General features: G+C 35.5%; 3 protein-coding genes and 1 long non-coding RNA gene across 8 annotated transcripts in view; 2 read left to right on the top strand and 2 right to left on the bottom strand.

Annotated features, from left to right (window-relative positions):
- Positions 1-207: 207 nt before the first annotated feature.
- Positions 208-2,650, bottom strand: LOC124439034. The gene is made up of 8 exons (XM_046989243.1): positions 2,625-2,650; positions 2,484-2,549; positions 2,225-2,302; positions 1,877-1,999; positions 1,623-1,764; positions 1,452-1,553; positions 967-1,031; positions 208-512 (listed from the first exon to the last, which is right to left on the bottom strand). The coding sequence occupies exons 4-8, from the start codon at positions 1,877-1,879 to the stop codon at positions 249-251; spliced, it is 576 nt and encodes a 191-aa protein (XP_046845199.1). The 5' UTR covers positions 1,880-1,999; positions 2,225-2,302; positions 2,484-2,549; positions 2,625-2,650; the 3' UTR covers positions 208-248.
- Positions 2,651-3,411: 761 nt separating this feature from the next.
- Positions 3,412-20,372, top strand: part of LOC124439033 (enoyl-CoA delta isomerase 2-like) — a 62,812-nt gene continuing 45,851 nt past the window's right edge. Inside the window, exons 1-6 of one of the 5 annotated variants that reach the window (XM_046989238.1) lie at positions 3,412-3,746; positions 4,004-4,102; positions 4,642-4,687; positions 5,492-5,634; positions 5,823-5,962; positions 6,052-6,085. In XM_046989238.1, coding sequence (XP_046845194.1) covers positions 3,726-3,746; positions 4,004-4,102; positions 4,642-4,687; positions 5,492-5,634; positions 5,823-5,962; positions 6,052-6,079 — 477 coding nt within the window. In that variant the 5' untranslated portion in view covers positions 3,412-3,725 and the 3' untranslated portion in view covers positions 6,080-6,085. Of the gene's footprint in view, positions 3,747-4,003; positions 4,103-4,641; positions 4,688-5,491; positions 5,635-5,789; positions 5,963-6,051; positions 6,222-6,341; positions 6,378-6,906; positions 7,167-20,372 lie in introns of those variants that run through there. The other 4 variants (XM_046989237.1, XM_046989241.1, XM_046989242.1 and 1 more) reach the window with 4 other exon arrangements.
- LOC124439411 lies at positions 8,690-9,240 on the top strand. The gene is made up of 2 exons (XM_046989635.1): positions 8,690-8,837; positions 8,933-9,240. Exons 1-2 carry the CDS (start codon positions 8,690-8,692, stop codon positions 9,238-9,240), a joined length of 456 nt encoding a protein of 151 aa, XP_046845591.1.
- LOC124439035 lies at positions 18,674-19,172 on the bottom strand. The gene is made up of 2 exons (XR_006946244.1): positions 19,026-19,172; positions 18,674-18,843 (listed from the first exon to the last, which is right to left on the bottom strand). It is a non-coding gene; the product is annotated as an uncharacterized LOC124439035 (long non-coding RNA).

The following is a 20,372-nucleotide window of genomic DNA, read 5'->3' as shown; positions in this document are numbered from 1 at the left end:
AAATACCACTTTCAGATGGCGCCAAAATTTTATGACCATTTTTTTCAGGAAGATCAGTAAAATCGCTTGCATCATTCTCATTGCCTAAAATAATTAAATTGTAATACTTACAAAATGCTAGAAAGTGCTAAATACCATACCGATAAAGGAAATAGTATATGTAAAGCCAAAAGGATGTTCACCATTGCAGATTATCTTGCATACCTGTTTCAAATAAAGAAACCTTTTCTTTGCTAAGTGTAGCCAATTCAAAATAGTCTCGCATCTGGTGTAATTCCAAAGGAAAACTTAAAAAGTACCAATGGAGAATCCATTTCATCCTCGTCAACGATTTGCATGGCTTTTGCAAGGGTTGTCACATGAATGCAATGATATGACGAGCAGCTGCAACATTTTAACTCGGGCTGGGGCGGCATTACTTTTGAATACACAAAAGTACAAACCCCCCATGGACTATTCATTGGTTTTACAGCAATCCACTGAACCTCCCTGCACACTGCACTAAACAAGTCCTAAAATATGTAAAATCATTTATCTTAAGGTTGTATTATGTGTGTGTATGTATGTGTGTGTATGTATGTGTGTGTATGTATGTGTGTATGTGTATGCAGATTAATAATTATGATTAATTATGACTTCACAAAATCCTTAGAAAGTGCTTAATATATATATATCAGGCACGTAAAGCAAATGGTGAATATGACTTTACTATTTTTGTCATACATTTAGTTTATACTACTTAATGTATGTACTGTAAGTATGGGCTATGTATGTGTGAGTATGAATGTGTATACCTCAATAGTCATAAATAAATTCAATTTGCCCTGTTGGTTATCACCCTAATAGCTTTATAGAAGCTCCTGAACTTAGGCACAGGATGTATGGTAACAAATTGTGGGTATTAGAAGGTTGAGAAACAATACGTGTATTTGTACAAAAAAGTTATTTTCACATAACAAAATATACTTCTTCAGGTTGCATCTCATGGTAGGAATGATCACTGAAAACAGACTGCATCATGGATGTGGATTCTGCATTCATAAAAGAGATTCGATGAGATAAATATATTGTGTAAATAATCATTCACAAGTTTTAACAATATTTTTGCTTGTAAAGCTGTGCTGGTTAACATCCACATGTAATAAGAACAATGTCGAACAAGGGTCTTGTAAAAACACAGAAGGATGACTTCACAAGGGTTTGAAATGTACAATAAACTGATATTTAAGGATGAAGACATTTTCTCCCATACCACATGAAGAACTTTACATTGAAAAAATAAGCCAAATACAAATTTGAGACATTCACTACATGCAATGTCAGATTAATATGTAACAAGTTCTCACATCTTTGACAAGGGTCTTGAAACAAATAGTATGTAAGTGTAAGTCAAAATTTGGTGAAGCTGTTCAGACACCTTATATCCTGAAAGAGTAACACACAACACTAACTTTTTTCAATAAAATCTTTGGCTTCAATACCAAACTTTCTATCATACACTACCAGATATTTTTCCATTGCTAATATGTGTATGCAACTGGGATATGGTATATCTGGCAAGTACAAAAATGTTGTTTGGCCTGTTTTAATAATTTCATTTCAGTAACATCTATTTTACATACCTTTTTGAGGATCTAATTGTATATTATTAGGTAGGGCTTCAACAAATTGCTTTCTATTTGCATCACATGAACAGCACAATATCCAACCATAGCCATCAAGCAATAGGTGGGGATATCGATGTACAAATACAAATGAATTATGCTGAAGAAAAAAATACATGCAGATTATAGCACCAAAAAAAGCGTATTGAGTAATATCATTTAGTTGGGTATATACCCAACATTGAAATTATGGAAATAAAATTTGACATCACCATAATTGTTCTTTTGTTTGCATTATAATCATGAACAACAAAGGATTGCTGACGTGATACATTTGATGCAAAGTCAAACTGTAACAATAGCCCAGTATAGTGGCCAGTGGGTGACAAATGACTCTGAAAGAGCAAGTACACAGTAATTATTAATGTTCACTGTTTCAAAAATATCTATTGTAATATATTTTTATGTTTGTTGAGCACATTTCTACCAGATGTTAATAAAGTTTTGCTACACAGTGTTTCATGCATAAGCAATCAACAAGCATATTGTCAATTTATAACACATTAAAAACATGACTAGTGGTAAACAGTATAAAGTATAACTGTATATGTGAGAACTACTTGACTATGTTGACATGGTTGTTTGGGTTCCTCTGTAATAATAGAGATAGATTGCTTGGTAAAGATATCTTCAGAGTCCTACAAATAAAGACCATTATTTAATTTAAAATGTGTACAGACTTTTAATAAGTGTTTAAATAATGCATGACTTCTTTAAATTACTTCAAAATTTTTTAGTTATTTCTAGTGAAAGCAGTCCTACATATAACCACTTCCAATGACTTTTCATGAGAAACAATATCAATATGTACATTAAAACCTGTGTTTTGGTGGTTAACTCTTGGTGCTTGTCATAATTTTCAGCAATATCTTCACTTTGTTCATTCTACATATAAATGAAAAAACCCATAAACATAGCGTATTTTATATCTACATAGTTTTACAATATATGTAAACTTATCAAATCCCCAAATTCATTTTCTTGTTCAAAAATTGAGATTCATATGACACACTGCTATTCTATTAACATATATGACATTGTGATTAAAGGATGTAGAGAATCCAGACTTGAAATTGGAAAATGTGCTCCGAATAAGTGTTTTCCTTACACCACATTGTGGGCATAAATAAATTTGTACACACACTTTTGTTAATATAACTGTGGTAATAAAAATAAATTAATATGAAATTGTGCAACCAGAAACAATAAAAGAACACTTTAAAATTCCTACCGCATCATCTTTTGTGTGTTTCCTTTCCTCTCCACGTTATTGTAAAAGAAGTCATTTGAGCGTCTGAATTTCTTCCTGAATTGATACATTTTGCAAGTGTACCCAAAAAATAATACCCCGATTTATAAAAACCAGTACTGCACGTGTTCTTGGATTGACAAAGTTAGCCTAGAATTAGTCTAAGTACCATTCTCCCAGCCAGACTTCCCGATAGATATTTAAAAAAGTACTAAGCATAGTACTGAGTGACTGAGCCCTGTTGATCGATTGCCTTGCTTCGAACTTTTGATGTTGCAAACTCCTAAAAAATATGAATACGCGAAGAAATATTGTCCTCATACATGAACTTTGAAAATGTAGTAAATGGAAGCCCTGAAATTTCTTTCTTAAGCTGCACCAGTCGGATGGTTGTATTTGTGGTTGTATATGCCATTTTGAAAGCATGTCCATAATTATTCACTATCATCCATTGTAACCACTATCAACATCCTAATGTCATTGGTCAAAAATAGTCACATGTTTGATTTACTTTTGCCTTTCATTCATGTCATTTCTAGATATCAATTTTCTTATTCGTCCAAAGTTCAATCAATAATAAAAAAATATTTATTGTAAATTTTATTATAGCAAATGAACGTGACGCCAAGAGTTTGTAAATCACATGCAATTTTTCGTCGTGGTATAGTGAACTATCTATCTCGACCTTATTTAAACCTGAACATTTTTACGAAGATGGTTCGAAGTTCTCTGCAATCTCTCACCAGTTTAAGGAAGCAAAAGACAAAGTAGGATCTTTAACTCAAGATCCAGGGAATGAATTGAAGTTAAAGATGTACGCCGTTTTTAAGCAGGTATTTTACTATTAATAAAGATATTGTATCCGGTTTTTACATAAAGCTTGAACATTAGTTGTTGTATCTCCTACCTACAAGCTCTTCAATTAAATGGTGACTTTAAATTTTTAAGCACAATGTGCATCATTGCATTTGAATCACATTTTTGCTAAGGCACAGTGAATTTTTTTCAATTATAACTGTTCACAGTCCCACCATACAATACAATCAAAGTTAAAAATAAGACGAACCCAAATAACAATATACATTTCCAGGGCTCTTTAGGCAAATGTAATACACCAAAGCCTGGGACTTTGGACTTTGTTGGAAAGGCAAAATGGAATGCATGGAACGATTTGGGTGATTTATCACAGGTGAATATTTAGTTTAAGAAAGGCTGCACTTATCTTATAATGAACATTCAATATGTATCTAGTTTCAAACATCACCAAAGGACTGTATCTTTCAACAATTTTATTGAACACTCTCACAAGTCTTACTAAAATCTATCGTCATCAAATTATTTACAGTAAAAAAGTTGTTTTGTGCAAAGTTGACAGCACACCGTTAATTAAGAACTGAGTGTGTGAGTCTTCAGGAAATTATGAGTACATATACACCTACTGGAACATACAGCTAAAATATCTGCATGTAAATCTGTGCTTTTCAATGGTTTTAATATACATAGTTTCTCTCCAAGCCATGCAATCTGAATTATATCCCCTATTTGTATTTACGAAGAATTCCTTAACATTTAGGAGAGTAAAATCTTGTACTTAACATTCTTAGTGTTGGTGATGCAGGAAAAAAATGCAAATGTACCATTGATTCTCTATCAAATACCTATGTACTTTTGAAAAAAAACACTTCTATTGCATGTAATGAATACTTTTAAATTGAACTTTTCTTTTAGGTAGATGCACAAAAACAGTATATAGCACTTGTGGAATCTTTACTAGGTGATTTTGAACTTTGCTGTGTATTATGAACACAAAGCTTTTCTGCAAAATATTCTGTATAAACATCATTTCCCTGTTGTGTACATGTCCTTCTCAACATTGAACTATAGAACAGATTTTTTGACTAACAATGTTTTTAACATTACAGGAGTAAGTTTGTTATATGTGTACAGTTTTTTTTTTGTTTTTTTTTAAACCTGTTTTAGTTAACTTTAATCGCGATTTTGATTAAAAAAAGAAAAATTAAAATTTAATTAAAATTATAAACTACAACATACAAATATAAATGTTAAAAACTAAATCAAAGATAACTAACATCAATGTTTAAAATATCCATGATAAAGGGACAGTCAAGTGTAAAGACAACTTTCCCAATAACCTAGGTAAATATTTAAAGTATGTTCGCGAGTTGAGGCAGATCGACTTCCTCGTATCGCAGTAATTGCCGACCTAATCAGTGCGAAAGACAGTTTACAACGCATCCACGCTAGCGTGATGCCATATTGCAGCTTTGTGCCAGCAGATCAGCTAGCCGCTTATAAGCAATTGCCGTCTCTTTCCCCATACCACCTGATGTTGAAAAACCAGTGGTGTAAAAGCAGCACATTCAATCTCTCTTACTCGATCACCATATTCCCTTTATATGTCTACAGTTATTAAAGTTAAATGTTGTTAAAAAGTGACATGCTTAGTCATTCATTAAGGAGATGAAACATCTTTGAACTCAATCTCTTACACTTTTGGGCTGTTTAGTCCAAAACAGTTATTGCAAATTTATTCAATATTTCTTAAATGTAACTTCAGGACAAGAACCCAAGACCAACAGCCAACCCAACAAAGACATTAATACATCAAATGAGTTTGAAAATATTCTTGTCTCTACTGATGGCGGTTTGAGGACAATCACAATGAACAGGCCTGATAAATACAATGCTTTGACCCCAAAGGTTTGTTATTAACTACTAGAAAATCATGCTCCAACAATAGACCACCTCTTCTAACCATAACCAGCCATTTATTCAATGGTTTATCTCTAACAATTACCAGTCATACCCATTCAATAGACTACCTCTTCTAACCATGACCAGCCATTTATTCAAAGGTTTATCAAGATTTTCTTCGACATTTCCACCAGCTGCTGGTTCAGTTCATTAAAAGTTCCGTTTATTCAAAACCTTTTGAAATATGCAACAAAGGACAAATACTCTGCAGCAAGGGGCCGCATCTCGCAAGAAGCCGCAAGTCTCTCATCAATTTTCATTCAATTGCTTCAAGATAGTACAATCATTGCGATTATTTAAGCCTCAATAAATAGTTTTATGGAGTAATAATATGTACTTTAAAAGAAGAAATTCTCGTTGTAGTTTTGTCAACGCCACAAACGAAGAATAATGTTTACGAAGCTGAAAGCCACATGTTGTATGTACTTTGCTCATTATCCCTTATTTATTAGCGGAAAGCTATGCTGTTATGAATAGCGCAACTTACAAGATGCTTTATAATAACGAGAAAAATATAAATTTTGGAAGTGAAACTGAATGTGATCTTGAGAAACGTGTGAAGATGTTTATAGATAGTCACAAAGATTTCATGCGGTTTTCATGGCTTAAGAACATAATTTAAAAAGCTTGCTGTTCGCACACCTTTTTAAAAGAATGTTGAGCAGTAAAAGAAAATTTATGGTTTACTGATTGAGAAAGCAGATCTGTAAGGCTACTAATATCTTGCGATTTCTCTTGTATAAAAAGGAATGAACAACTACAATTTTAAAAGTATAGTTTTCACAGACGGTTTTTATTGTGAAATATTCTGTCTAATGTGAAAAGTTGTCCATCTACAACAAAATTCGCGGTAAAAGAGATTAACCACATATCAATGCTTTATAAAAAGTCAACTTGGGAGATTAGAGAAAGCTGTTAAGGCGTGGCACGGATCGAAAATTTTAAAATTTTTTTATGAATTTAAACTAGTGTAATGAGTATGAATGACTTTGATTGGTTTTGCAATAAAATTTAAATTGACATTGCAGTTTTGCAGCAACCCCATGGTGGCTGTTTCTTTTGTCTATATAACACGTGTTTTATAATAAAGTGATAAGTGTCGTTGTCTCTACAGTTCGCATCATATCGATGTAAATTAAAGTAAATTTGGACTGTGAGATAATGACTTCCCACATGTCTCATTTTGCTTCCTTTGAACATAACACTTTTTATATTTAGTTTGAGGAAGCAGCCGTTGGCAATGAACTTTTAACATGCAATTGGCATAGAAGAAAGCGATCCGTTTTCAAACTGTGAATTTGTTAGTTTATGGAAAGTATTTGTGGTTTTCATATGCATCATGCTGATGGACTCCTTACAAAATAATATCATTGGATTCCCTTTGCTGTTAGGCGACATGGTGGATGCCCTTTCTTTGTTTGTTATTCCCTTAAGACACACTTGAAAACCAAGAATTGCTGTTTTCAAAATTATAATTATGTTTGAGATGAAGACAAGAAAGAGCGACTCGCAGCTTTGGCAGAAAAACGTGTAAAGTAAATTTGGAATGTGAGATATATTGACGTCGGGCATTTCTCGTTTTGCTTCCTTTGCAACATAACGCTATATATATATCGGCAAGGTCACAATTCGTTTGTTGAAGTTTGGTGAAGAAGCCATTTTCAATGAAGTTGAAAGCGATGTGGTTAGTTTATGTTATGTTTCTATATCTTTAGATTATTCTTGGCTCGATGTTTTTTTTCAATCATATTTAGCAGATATAATCACCAACAACTTTATTTTCACGCTTGCTAGCGTCAGGAATACGTCTAAAAAGATATTGTGGTAAAAGTCATCTCATAAAAATCTATCGTATTTAATTATTGGTACTTAGGTGTGTGAAATGTAATCTTTGGAGTTTTGCATAAACTATAGTTTTTAATTGTGAGGTGCATGAAATCAGACCTCTCAAGTCTCACGATTTTGTCGTGAGACTCACAGTTTTCAGTTCAATCTCACGGTCTCACGACAAGAAAGAAAAATCTCACGATAAATAGTGGCGCAAGCTGACAGAACTAATTTTTTGTTGTAATGTTTTATTTTTGGCGTTTCTTGCGCCAATTCTGTGCTAACCGTCACCCAGCTATTCATTTCATGACGGACTATCGACTATGGCCATATATAGAGTACTTGTTCCAAATTAGGTCATCATTATTGGGATATAAACGTATTATTAGAATAATATGATACCGGAAATTCATGTCTATAATGATGATACATGATTGGATAATTAATCATGGACTTTGGTACTAACACCTATATATATCTTGTAGTATTCTTATTCTGTTCTATTGCGCTTCACGTTGTATTTTGGTTATGTTATATTAAAATATTTACTTAAACTTTATAATTCTAATAGGTTATGGGCCCAGGACGCAAACTGTCCTACTAAAGATAAGTAATTTAAAACTTAAGCAATGTCATTTTCGGATAGCGCTCTTAAGTTCGCAAAATTGAATGGAACGAACTACCGGTCATGGGCTTTCAACATGCGGTTATATTTGGAAAGCATGGACTTGTTTGAATTCGTCGAAGGTAGTGCGATTGCTCTAACGACGATGCCGGTGCAGATGTTCGAAGGAGATTCAATTCCTCAGCGAAAAGGCATGGACGTATATTTGCTTGGCTATCGAGCCGGATCAGCAAGTGCACGTGAGAGAAACGATAACGGCAAAGGAAGCGTGGGACGCTTTGAAAAGTCAATTCGCCAGGAATCGTTACTTCAAAAGGTTCGTCTTCGCCAGCAATATTATTCGTCAAAATTTCATGTTGGAGGGAATATGTTGGAGCATATAAACAACTTAAAATCATTACACGAGCAACTAAAAGAAATGGGCGCAAGTATCGATGATAAGGAACTGGCAATGACCCTGTTGGCTAGTTTGCCAGATAAATATAAACCATTAATAACGGCATTGGATGCTGTTGGTGAGAATGAACTTTCTTATGAGAAAGTCAAAACATGATACTAAATGATGAAGACAGAGCCAAAGATTCCGAGACCAGAAAAGAGGATGCATTTTCCGTGCAGCGCAACAAGTTTCGAGGTGGGAAACAACGTGGTGATCAGAATGAGAACATTTTAATCGAAAGAAAGGCTTTCGTGGCAAGTGTTTCATTTGTGACGAGAAAGGGCATCTAGCAAAGACTGTCCGCAGAAGAAGACGAAGCAGTTTCAAACAGTGGCAACTCTTCAATCAATAAGGAAACAAGTCTGCTCAGCTTGCAGAAAACGAAGAAAATAGCGAGATCAATAATGGTGATGCGTTGATTTCAAATTCATCAAACATTACAAGAAATTCAGATTGGATTATCGACTCCGGAGCAACGCAGCACATGACTTACGATTTGGAAGGCTTATGCAATTACGTAGAATTTAAGCAACCGTGTTTAGTAAACCTTGGAGATAACCGCTCTATTTTAGCGTATGGCAAAGGAACTTATAAGGTAAAAGCTATTCTCGGCGACGGAAACAAAAACATCTCGTTGCAGGATGTTATTGTATTTACCTGACATAAATAGAAATTTATTATCTGTTCGAGCGATGATAAGACTTGGAGCTATTGTTACTTTCGAAAACGATGTTTGTAACATTCGACGAAATTCAAAACTGTTAGCAGTGGGAAAACTACAAGGAAAACTGTACATCTTGAAAATTGTCGAGCATTATATGAATGTTGCAAAAGAACAAAGCTTTGATTCAGATTTGAATTTATGGCATTGCAGATTGGGACATCTTGGAATAAACAATGTAATGAAACTCGTCGAGAATGATATGTTCGATGGAATAGGCAATGTAACAGGTGGAAATCAGTTTTGTGAAGCTTGTGTGTTGGGAAAACAGCATCGTTACTCTTTTCCAAAGGGCGTTTCACAACGAGCTAAGGAACCGTTCGAAATTATACATAGTGATGTATGTGGACCGATACAAGAGAATTCCATTGGTGGATCTCGATATTATGTCTCCTTTATCGATGACTACACCAGATATGTACAAGTATACTTTTTGAAGAACAAGAACGAAGTTTTGGAAAAATTTAAAGAATTTTACAACTATGCAAAGAATATCTCTGGAAAGCAAGTTAAGATTATACGCACAGACAACGGTGGTGAGTATCAATCAAAAGAATTTGAGTCGTTTTTAAAGGACAATGGCATCACACATCAAACAACTGTTCCGTATAACCCAGAGCAAAACGGAGTTGCAGAACGGATGAATCGTACGATAATGGAATCAGCAAGAAGTATGTTGATGCACTCACATCTACCCAATAAATTCTGGGCTGAAGCTGTAAATACAGCAACTTATCTTCGAAATAGAAGTCCAACAATTGCTTTGGACGGTATAACTCCTTATCAGTGTCTATTTGGGATAAAACCTGATGTAAGTAATCTGAAAGTGTTTGGCTGCATAACATATATGCATATTCCTAAAGAGCAAAGGAAAAAGTTGGATGCAAAATCTCTCAAGACGATTTTCATGGGCTATCCTGATGGGACGAAAGGGTTTAAGGTATTTGATCCAATGTCAAAGAAGTTTTATAAAAGTCGTGACGTTATGTTTCTAGAGCAGCAATTTTATAACTTTGAAAACAAACAGCGTGAGCAAAAACTCATTGTAGATGAAGAAAATCGTAATGTACATTATGTTCCTGTAAATAGCAATGATGAAAGCCAATCAATTGAAGATCAAAACGCAAAACATGAAAACGGTAATGTTGATGCAAGAGAAGTAGATGATTGCAATCGAGTGGGAGAAAATTCTTACGAAGAGAGATTCATGAATGAGGTTAGACAACTCAAAGGTAAAAGGATACGAAGAGCACCTCAAACATTCGACGAAGAATGTTACACAGTCAGCGACTTAACTGCAGACATCAGTGAACCCAACAATATAAAAGAAGCAACAACTGGAGAACATGCGAATGAATGGAAGAACGCGATGATCTCAGAATACAATTCGTTGAAAGATAATCATACTTGGGATTTAGTACCTTTACCAGAAAACAAAACGTAATCGGGAGTAAATGGGTTTACAAAGTAAAAGAAAAGCTGATGGTTCAATGTGTTTGCTCCAGTGGCAAGATATAATACCATCAGATCATTATTGGCTGTGGCAACCATGTGTGATTGGGAAATACATCAAACAGATGTAAAAACTGCATTTCTTCAAGGAGAATTGGAGGAAGAAATCTATTTACGGCAGCCTGATGGTTTTGTTGACAAAGATCATCCTGAATATGTTTGCAAGCTTAATAAAAGTATATATGGGTTAAAGCAAGCTGCAAGGTGCTGGAATGCTTCTATCGATAAACATTTGCTTTCAAATGGGTACAAGAAAAGTTCGGCAGATCCTTGTGTACATGTCAAATCCGTAAAGTCCAAAAATGGTAAGATTAACTTTGTTATAATCGCAATATATGTTGACGACATGCTCCATTTCTCCAATTCTATTGAGATGTTGGAAAAGGAAAAGTCAGGAATTGCAAATAGATTCCATGTTGAAGATCTTGGTGAGATTCATTATGTGCTAGGGATGAGTTTAAAACGAAATCGAAGATTGCGAACATTAACCATTAATCAGGAGAAATATCTACAAGGAATACTGAAAAGATTCGACATGCAAAATTGTAAAGCAGTCTCAACACCACTTGAATTTGGAAAGAAGTATGAAGTGTTAAGTGAAGGTGAGAATCCAGTTAATGTGAAGCAATATCAAATGGCAATTGGATGCTTAAACTATGCTACATTGATAAGTCGACCCGATTTAGCTGTTGCAGTTGGGACTTTATCAAAGTTTATGGCAAAACCAGGACTAGAGCATTGGAGAGGAGTTAAAAGGATCCTACGTTATATTCAAGGTACATTGGATTATGGTCTACACTTTACCACAGATGGCAATGATCCAATATTGTCAGGGTATACAGATGCAGATTGGGGTGGAGATATAGTGACACGTCGATCTACTACAGGGTACATATATCAAATTAATGGGAATACTGTGAGTTGGTGCAGCAAAAGACAGGGATGTGTTGCAAGATCAACAACAGAAGCCGAGTATGTATCTTTAAGTACAGCCTGCCAAGAAGGAGTCTGGTTGAGAAAACTTCTGGATAGTATCTCAATAACACAACAAGAGCCTACCATCATCTATGAAGACAACCAAGGGGCTATTGAGCTATCAAGAAATCCAAAATTCCACTCTCGGACAAAGCATATAGATGTGGCATACCACTATGTGAGAGAGAAAGTTCACGAGAATATCATTTCTGTTAAATATTGTTCCAGTGAGAATATGCTAGCGGATATATTTACAAAAGGACTTAGTAAAGATACTTTTCAGAAATTCAGGAACATGTTAGGCGTTATCAAGATTAAAGAACGATGAACATTCAACTGATTCAAGTATAATCATTAAGTGGGAGTATTGTACGGTGGCCCGTGCCACAGCTTCTGCGTAGAAATATGTAGCTGTTGCATACAAATCGAGTTTCTACGTACAAACCCGAGTGTTCTCCGTACAAATATAATGTTGCTCCATGGAAAACGAACTGCTCCACACAAATGTTAACCTTCTGCTTGTTGAAATGCTACTTCTCCACACTTAAAGAAAGGTTGCTACGAGCAAATAATCCCTTCTCCACGCTGAAATTATCTTTCTCTATACAAATAAACATACCGAACACTCTCTTCCCCTGGCAAAACACGTGCACACACTCAACGTCAGGGGTAACCTACTCAAAACAAACTCCTACTACACCATAACGAGCAACAAGGAATGAAACCATGAAGTTGTGTATACAATGAGGAGAACATGTTGAAGATACGTCGAACTTTTGTCCGAGCTGTGGAAAGAAACTATTTAATAGTAAGTTTTAAATAACGTGTGTAGCAGAAATCCGAGTACATTTTGCTTAATCGTGTAGTTTATTTGCAATATATCAATCTTTGACTTTGTGTTGCACGTGTTCGTTCTAACGGAATTATATTAAAGTTTTATCCCCCCAAATATAATTATAAAGCTTGAATTATTATGTTTCAGGTTTGTCAGAGATGCAGTAATATAGTTGCAATGCATCCACGCCTGAAGCACACGCAAAGCTCGGGCAATTACTTTTGAAGAATTTAAACAAGCAAAAGCAACTAACAGGGTAAAACCTTACCATCACGGGGAAAAAGCAACTTTGCGTGGAAGAGTGAAGATACAGATCGGGATAAAACAGTACGACAAAGATGTTTCCTTAAAAGCCCTAAAAGGAAGAACCCTTCCCTAAGAGTTGATGCTGACATTGATGCACGACAGTTGTTGCAAAGCAATAACCAAACATTCGAAACATTTTCGAACATTTAGTTGTGAGAAGAAGTATCACTTGTTATACCCGATAACACAGAAGTTAAGCGTCTACGGTCATCTCACAACTTGTACAAAAATATAAAGAGGAGTTGGGTAAGCCATTTTCAAGAATACATCTTTATTTGTGTGCTGATGAATGTGTGGGAAGGGCTGAAATGCACGAGCTTGGACTAAGCAGTGATGATGATCAAATGGAAGCCATATTTTCAACTCCATCTTTTGGCAGTCCTTGCAATATATATTGTCATAGTACCCAATCTATTAGTCCTATTGCCCCATCAACCAGTACTGATGCCAAGTGTAATATTTCTATTGCTCCATCAACTAGTACTGATGCAAAGTGTGTTATTCCTTCCTATCCACCACTATCGGAATTTTTTTGCTATTATTATCACCATCATGTGCAAGGAATGGCAAAATACTGGGCTGGGTTGTTTTCTAGGTAATGTTGGACAATGCCTATCTTTGTTTAAATCATGAGCCTCATGACTTTCAACTAATATTACATTGTCTAGGGCCTGGATATCAGATGGTGGTTCAGCTCGGCTTGAAACCACAGACGATAGTGGTGGATAGGAAGGAATAACACACTTTGCATCAGTACTAGTTGATGGAGCAATAGAAATATTACACTTGGCATCAGTACTGGTTGATGGGGCAATAGGACTAATAGATTGGGTACTATGACAATATATATTGCAAGGACTGCCAAAAGATGGAGTTGAAAATATGGCTTCCATTTGATCATCATCACTGCTTAGTCCAAGCTCGTGCATTTCAGCCCTTCCCACACATTCATCAGCACACAAATAAAGATGTATTCTTGAAAATGGCTTACCCAACTCCTCTTTATATTTTTGTAGTGTGAACAAGTTGTGAGATGACCGTAGACGCTTAACTTCTGTGTTATCGGGGTATAACAAGTGATACTTCTCACAACTAAATGTTCGAAAATGTTTCGAATGTTTGGTTATTGCTTCTTGCAACAACTGTGTCATCAATGTCAGCATCAACTCTTAGGGAAGGGTTCTTCCTTTTAGGGCTTTTAAGGAAACATCTTTGTCGTACTGTTTTATCCCGATCTGTATCTTCACTCTTCCACGCAAAGTTGCTTTTTCCCCGTGATGGTAAGGTTTTACCCTGTTAGTTTCTTTTGCTTGTTTAAATTCTTCAAAAGTAATTGCCCGAGCTTTTGCGTGTTTCAGGCGTGGATGCATTGCAACTATATTACTGCATCTCTGACAAACCTGAAACATAATAATTCAAGCTTTATAATTATATTTGGGGATAAACTTTAATATAATTCCGTTAGAACGAACACGTGCAACACAAAGTCAAAGATTGATATATTGCAAATAAACTTCACGATTAAGCAAAATGTACTCAGATTTCTGCTACACACGTTATTTAAAACTTACTATTAAATAGTTTCTTTCCACAGCTCGGACAAAAGTTCGACTTATCTTCAACATGTTCTCCGCATTGTATACACAACTTCATGGTTTCATTCCTTGTTGCTCGTTATGGTGTAGTAGGAGTTTGTTTTGAGTAGGTTACCCCCGACGTTGAGTGTGTGCACGTGTGTTATTTTTGCCAGGGGGTAAGAGAGTGTTCGGTATGTTTATTTGTATAGAGAAAGATAATTTCAGCGTGGAGAAGGGATTATTTGCTCGTAGCAACCTTTCTTTAAGTGTGGAGAAGTAGTATTTCAACAAGCAGAAGGTTAACATTTGTGTGGAGCAGTTCGTTTTCCATGGAGCAACATTATATTTGTACGGAGAACACTCGGGTTTGTACGTAGAAACTCGATTTGTATGCAACAGCTACATATTTCTACGCAGAAGCTGTGGCACATACGGGCCACCGTAGTATTGGGATATAAACGTATTATTAGAATAATATGATACCGGAAATTCATGTCTATAATGATGATACATGATTGGATAATTAATCATGGACTTTGTTACTAACACCTATATATATCTTGTAGTATTCTTATTCTGTTCTATTGCGCTTCACGTTGTATTTTGGTTATGTTATATTAAAATATTTACTTAAACTTTATAATTCTAATAATCATTACCAGTCTCTCACATTTTATCACGTTTTAAAATGGCGGAAGTTGTGAGAAGTTGTTTCAAAGTGAGATAGCGTGGAGTTTTCATGAACAGATTTAAAGCTATTTTTACAACTGCCTGCTGACAAGCTTTATGATGAGTTCTGTGACTACCAGACACTCGCTGATGTATGTTTTGGGGATAATGTGTTGAAGGAAGCCAAAGTGATTGACGGAGAAAAGGATGGAGAGGTGCTTACTCATTACAGAATGGATGTATTGTGGTGGCATATTGCTCAGTTTGTCATCCCTGGCACAGCTGCTAAACGATTTAAACATTTGCCAAAATAGCAGGACTTGTTTTAGTCTTGCCCCATAGTAATGCCGGAGAGGAGAGATGGTTTAGTATCGTGAGGAAAACAAGACCGAGAGCAGAGCGTCAATGAGGCTGGAGAGTACACTGTCAAGTTTGCTGGCCATGAAGCTGTGACTGTACCGTGCCACAAGTGGAGTCAAACAAAAGAACTGTTGGATAGTTCCAAAAAGGCAGCTACTGCAGCATATAATGCTGAGCATTGAAGCTGTCATAACAAAGTTTATTTCTGTGTTGTTAAGGTCCACGCATGTTTTAAGTAAATTATAAGCAGGAAAAAAGACTTTCTCTGAATCAGAACCTGTGTTTACTTGGATTTGTCTGCCAGTAGATCAATCTCCAGATTTTTACTGAAATCTCCAGATTTTTTTGCATCAGTCTCCAGATTTTATGTGTTTTTAGGTTGAGAGGTCTGATGAAATATAGTGTTTGCAAGCTAATTGTGTGAATTATAGTGTTTATAAGTTAGGTGCAGGAAGTATAGTGAGTTAGGTGGATTCATTATAATATTTGTGATTTAAGGGCATACACTATAACAGTCAGGAGTTGTGTTCATAAACTCTAATCTTATGGTGTTAAGTGCAAGAACTGTAGTCTTTGGCAGTCAATGTAATATAATATGAAAGAGATGCATGAGATTTCATGATAAATTAATTTTGCTGATGCATTGTAACTTTGCATGTCATTATTTCATATTTTCTCATATTGTAGATCCCACATGGATGGAGTTGTGAAAGTCCCTTTACCACCTCTGTCATTCACTTCAATTACTCTTACTAGTTTTTCATTGCTCGTGTGTCATGGTGATTCATGGCCAAAAATGTTTATTTGTAGTTTGGATTCTTTGTGGATGTCAGTTGTTTGTTCATATAATGATGATGGGCCCCATTATTATATGAGCCACCTGAAGGTGGTCAACTGATACTCACAGAAGATCTACTCTGCACTAAACATTCTTTATGTGATGATATAACTGGGGTATTGAAGTGGTCCCTTTCCTTTGTTGAAGTTGCGTATATAAAGGAATGAAGTAGCTACAAAGAAGATAGAAAAGTTTGGTTATAGCCGACATCATCAATAGAAAAGGTTTTGTGATAAATGATTATAGGCCTCTTGATTTATCTCTATTGTTCTTGTGAAAATCTCAATGATTTTTATTGATGGTACTGATTTTGGTTTGTTTATTGAATGGCACATTTATGCCGTTAATTGCATAGAGGTGCAGATTATTCAGATTGTGGTGTAGACCTGCAATAAATACGACCTACGACTTCGTGTCACGTGTCCTAAACCTTTGATCGCTTCGGTAAACGGTCCAACAGCTGGATTTTGTCTTTCCCTTCTCGCATTGTGTGATATAGTCTTTGCTTCAGAAAAGGTAATAGTATTGAGTTTATAAAATTACTCATCTTAGCTGGTCTGACTTCATCTGTGTTTTCAACTGTTTAATATCAGAGTTATATTTAATATGGAAATTAGTGATTGTCTCAAAAGAGTTTTTTGCGCGTACCGTCACGTCACTAACATTTAAGTCATTTTTGAGAGTTTTGTGGAAAAAAGAAAGGAATTGATATAATTTTTAAAACAGCCGAACTTTGTTGAATATTATATGTCAAACGTTTATTGAGTCGTTTTTGATTGGTCAATTTACTTCGCCAATAAATGCAATAAACACGTCAATAATACATTCTGACGGAATTCCCCAAAGTGAAAAAATTTATATGGTAACGTGGCGATATTAAACCTCGACGGGTTCAGTTTCCTTTACCTCCATACTTCCCTCTTTACCCACACCCCTTAATATAATAGAGTACTTTGTTCACCCCTCTAGTGACTCCTCATTACAACATTACATAATTTTTATTTCAGTTGACATATTCGTCGTGTTTTTTTAAAAGCAACTTTTCAAACGAAGTTTGTGGAGTGGGGTCATCCTCCAGTTGCATGTTGCCCTCTAACTTTACCTCATTTATGCCATGTTATGTCTGAGTTGTATACACGCCTATTGATCACTTTATATAAACATTAAAATGTTTTCTTTTCTTGAACCTAGAGGATGTGTTATGGTCTTAGGTGTTAACTGTGAGATTGGAAAGTAATTAAAACTACGAATAGCTTTATCTAAGTTCCCCAAAATGCTTCACTCTCTATTCTCCCCTCCTCAAAAAAAGTGTATCGTGAAACATTATTTATTTTATGAAAGAACCGAGATGCTTTAAAAAAATTTAATTTTGTCTTACGGTGAATCTCCTTTAAATCAGGCCTTGTCTGTTATTCTATGCAGCACGAAACTCGACTGCGACATGGCAAAGGAACGCGGAATTGTCGCAGAAATTTCATCTTTCAACCATTTGGAGGAGGAACTCAATTAACGTTTGGCTAGATTTTCACTAGTTTCTAGACAAGTTTGTGTGTCTATTTTTACGAGGGAGAGGGATTGGGCACTATTGGAAAGCAAAAAGAGTGGGGGTGGGCGGAGCTTAGCAACTGGAGGGAGAGGGACTGGACACGGGACCTTTGAAAATGCAATAAATTTCTATTGTTGTTCATGGACGTTCGCGTCGCAGATTATGAAAACATTTACAGTTTCGAACTTTTAACAAATCCATGTCAACAAATAGTAAAGCAGCATATTTAATATTGTAGTGCCTGCGAGACACAAAGACGTTGATGGTCAGCAGTAATATGAAGAACTTGAGTTTAAAAATCACGAGGAATGCAATTTGTTTCAAAAGTACATCAGCAACGATGATATTGTGGATGGCATCGTAAGTAGATGGTGGATGAGCTTACAGGAATGACTTACCATCCAGGTATACTTGCGGTCAGACTTATGGCGCGTGCTAATATTTATTGTACAAATAGGATAGTGTGTCCCAATGATCCGTTTGTAACCGTTACGCAGCGGAAATTGTATTTTGGCAAAATAGTTAATTGACAGTGTAGGCAAAATAGTTGAAGGCAAAATAGTTAATTGACAGTGTAGGCAAAGAAATTTGTCCCAATGATCCGTTGTAACCAATGTGTCCCAATGATCCCGTTTGAAATGTGTCCCAATGATCCCGTGTCCCAATGATCCGTTTGTAACAGTTACCCAGCGGAAATTGTTTTTGTACACAGCTTATAGTTATAAAAATAAGAACCTGTTTTAAAAATAAGAACCATGTTTTTTCTTTTTTATTCTTGTTCAGTTTACCTATGTACAAATATTATGTTGCATATGTACAAAGGCGAGTGTCTTCGGGTAATTTGAATTTCCCAAAGGAAATAACTTACGCCAAGTTTCGTCTCGCTATCATTGCCATGATACGGTAAGCATCATTTCATTTTCAGCTGTAAAATATGAATATTCCATTGAGATAGTGATCGCTTGTTTTATTAAGTTATTGAATTTTCTCTTATTAAGATTGCTTGATATTGATTTTGACAATGAGTTTTTTGTGAATTATGTGGAAGAATTCCCCAGAAGGTGGTGATGGATGGAACAACTCTTGAAATACAGAAAACTTTCTTACCAAATAATTTAAGAGAGTCTGATACTGGATTGCTAGATGGAAGATAAGTATTTTTGAAGTTTATCTGTAATATATAATATATACAGGTCTGCTAATTAGTAAATACGAGTGTTCATCTACGTATCAGAAAGCATTTTATGCATGATGGTGACTTTTCTCACTTTGTTTTGTACACAGCTTATAGTTATAAAAATAACAACCTGTTTTCTTTTGTCCAATACTAGGTTTGAAATGCGCAATTTCATCAACAGGAGAAATGTGCGAGCTTTATTGAAGAAGTACAGTGATTCAAAGCTGCGTTGGGACGAATTTCAAGAATTAAAATCTGAAGTAAGAAGAATTTATTACCCCACGAGTACAAAATTTTGTATGACCACTCCAGAGCTCATATTATACTACAATTTCTCGTATTTATAGATATCTTCAAAGGGGCTTAGGACTATATGAGGGATCACGAATCACCAAATATCCCATTTACCATTTTACGAACACGTTTTCCTGATGGTAAGTTACGCATGCGTGTACCTTTATGGTGCTACAAACAGAGTATTATCAGTGAATCGGACAGATTGCGTGACGGTTTAGTCGCCTGACAGAGTTTTCAGTTCAGTAACATAACCGAATGTGCCTGATGATATGCTTATGTATTTTTATTTCTTTAGCGCCAGAGTTGGTCATTTACGATAATGCCTGCAGATTGCACGAGTATTGTTTGAACCGAGATCCAGCATGTTTTAAGAAAGCAAAATTTGTTGTTGATAAGTTTCATTGGAAAAATCATTCAGCTAAACTGCCATACTCTTCCTATTTTACTTGAAGCGAACTTATTGATCCAAAATGGCCGTTTTATGTTCTCACAAAATTTGTTGATTTATAACTGTCCTTTATGTGTAGGATGCTGCGAAGGATATAACATGAAATTGTATCCCACGCTCAATATGTACAATAAACAAGCTGCTGAACAGTGCAATTCGTGTATTAAGCCTCCATGGTTTCTTACATGGAATGCGATAACTTTTTTCTTTTTACAAAACTTCATATTTGGCACAGGAATATGTTACGCATTGTTAAATACAATCCCGAGAGAGAAATAGCCTACAAACACTATTTTCTCACTCTTAGTCGCGTTATTCATTAGCCGAATAAACGCTCACATTGAGTCCTTAAGTGTGACGTCACGTTACCATAGCGCAAAAAACGTTTTGTTTCATGCTTGCGTGTACTTCTTGTAAAACACTCTGCTGGTAAGTAAATGCTTCAATGTGATCTGACTTAAAGTGGTTTTCCCCCTTTGTTTATAGATGTCTTTCTTCTGAGAAGAAAGAAAAAGGCGAAGCGATGGATAAT

The sequence above is a fragment of the Xenia sp. Carnegie-2017 genome, unplaced genomic scaffold (genome assembly GCF_021976095.1).
Source record: "Xenia sp. Carnegie-2017 unplaced genomic scaffold, XeniaSp_v1 HiC_scaffold_19, whole genome shotgun sequence".
In the NCBI taxonomy this organism is placed as follows: domain Eukaryota; kingdom Metazoa; phylum Cnidaria; class Anthozoa; order Malacalcyonacea; family Xeniidae; genus Xenia; species Xenia sp. Carnegie-2017.
Note: the sequence above shows the minus strand (reverse complement) of the source record. Positions and strands in the feature narration are given on the sequence as shown.

Excerpts from the sequence above, each read along its gene's own strand:
- LOC124439034 (XM_046989243.1), bottom strand. Across the intron at positions 1,032-1,451 it reads CAAAGATTTTATTGAAAAAA|AATCCACATCCATGATGCAG; the intron begins GTTAGTGTTGTG and ends TTATGAATGCAG. Across the intron at positions 513-966 it reads ATGAGATGCAACCTGAAGAA|GACTTGTTTAGTGCAGTGTG; the intron begins GTATATTTTGTT and ends TACATATTTTAG.
- LOC124439411 (XM_046989635.1), top strand. The coding sequence starts at position 8,690 with ATGATACTAAATGATGAAGACAGAGCCAAAGATTCCGAGACCAGAAAA. Across the intron at positions 8,838-8,932 it reads AAGAAAGGCTTTCGTGGCAA|GAAACAAGTCTGCTCAGCTT; the intron begins GTGTTTCATTTG and ends TCAATCAATAAG.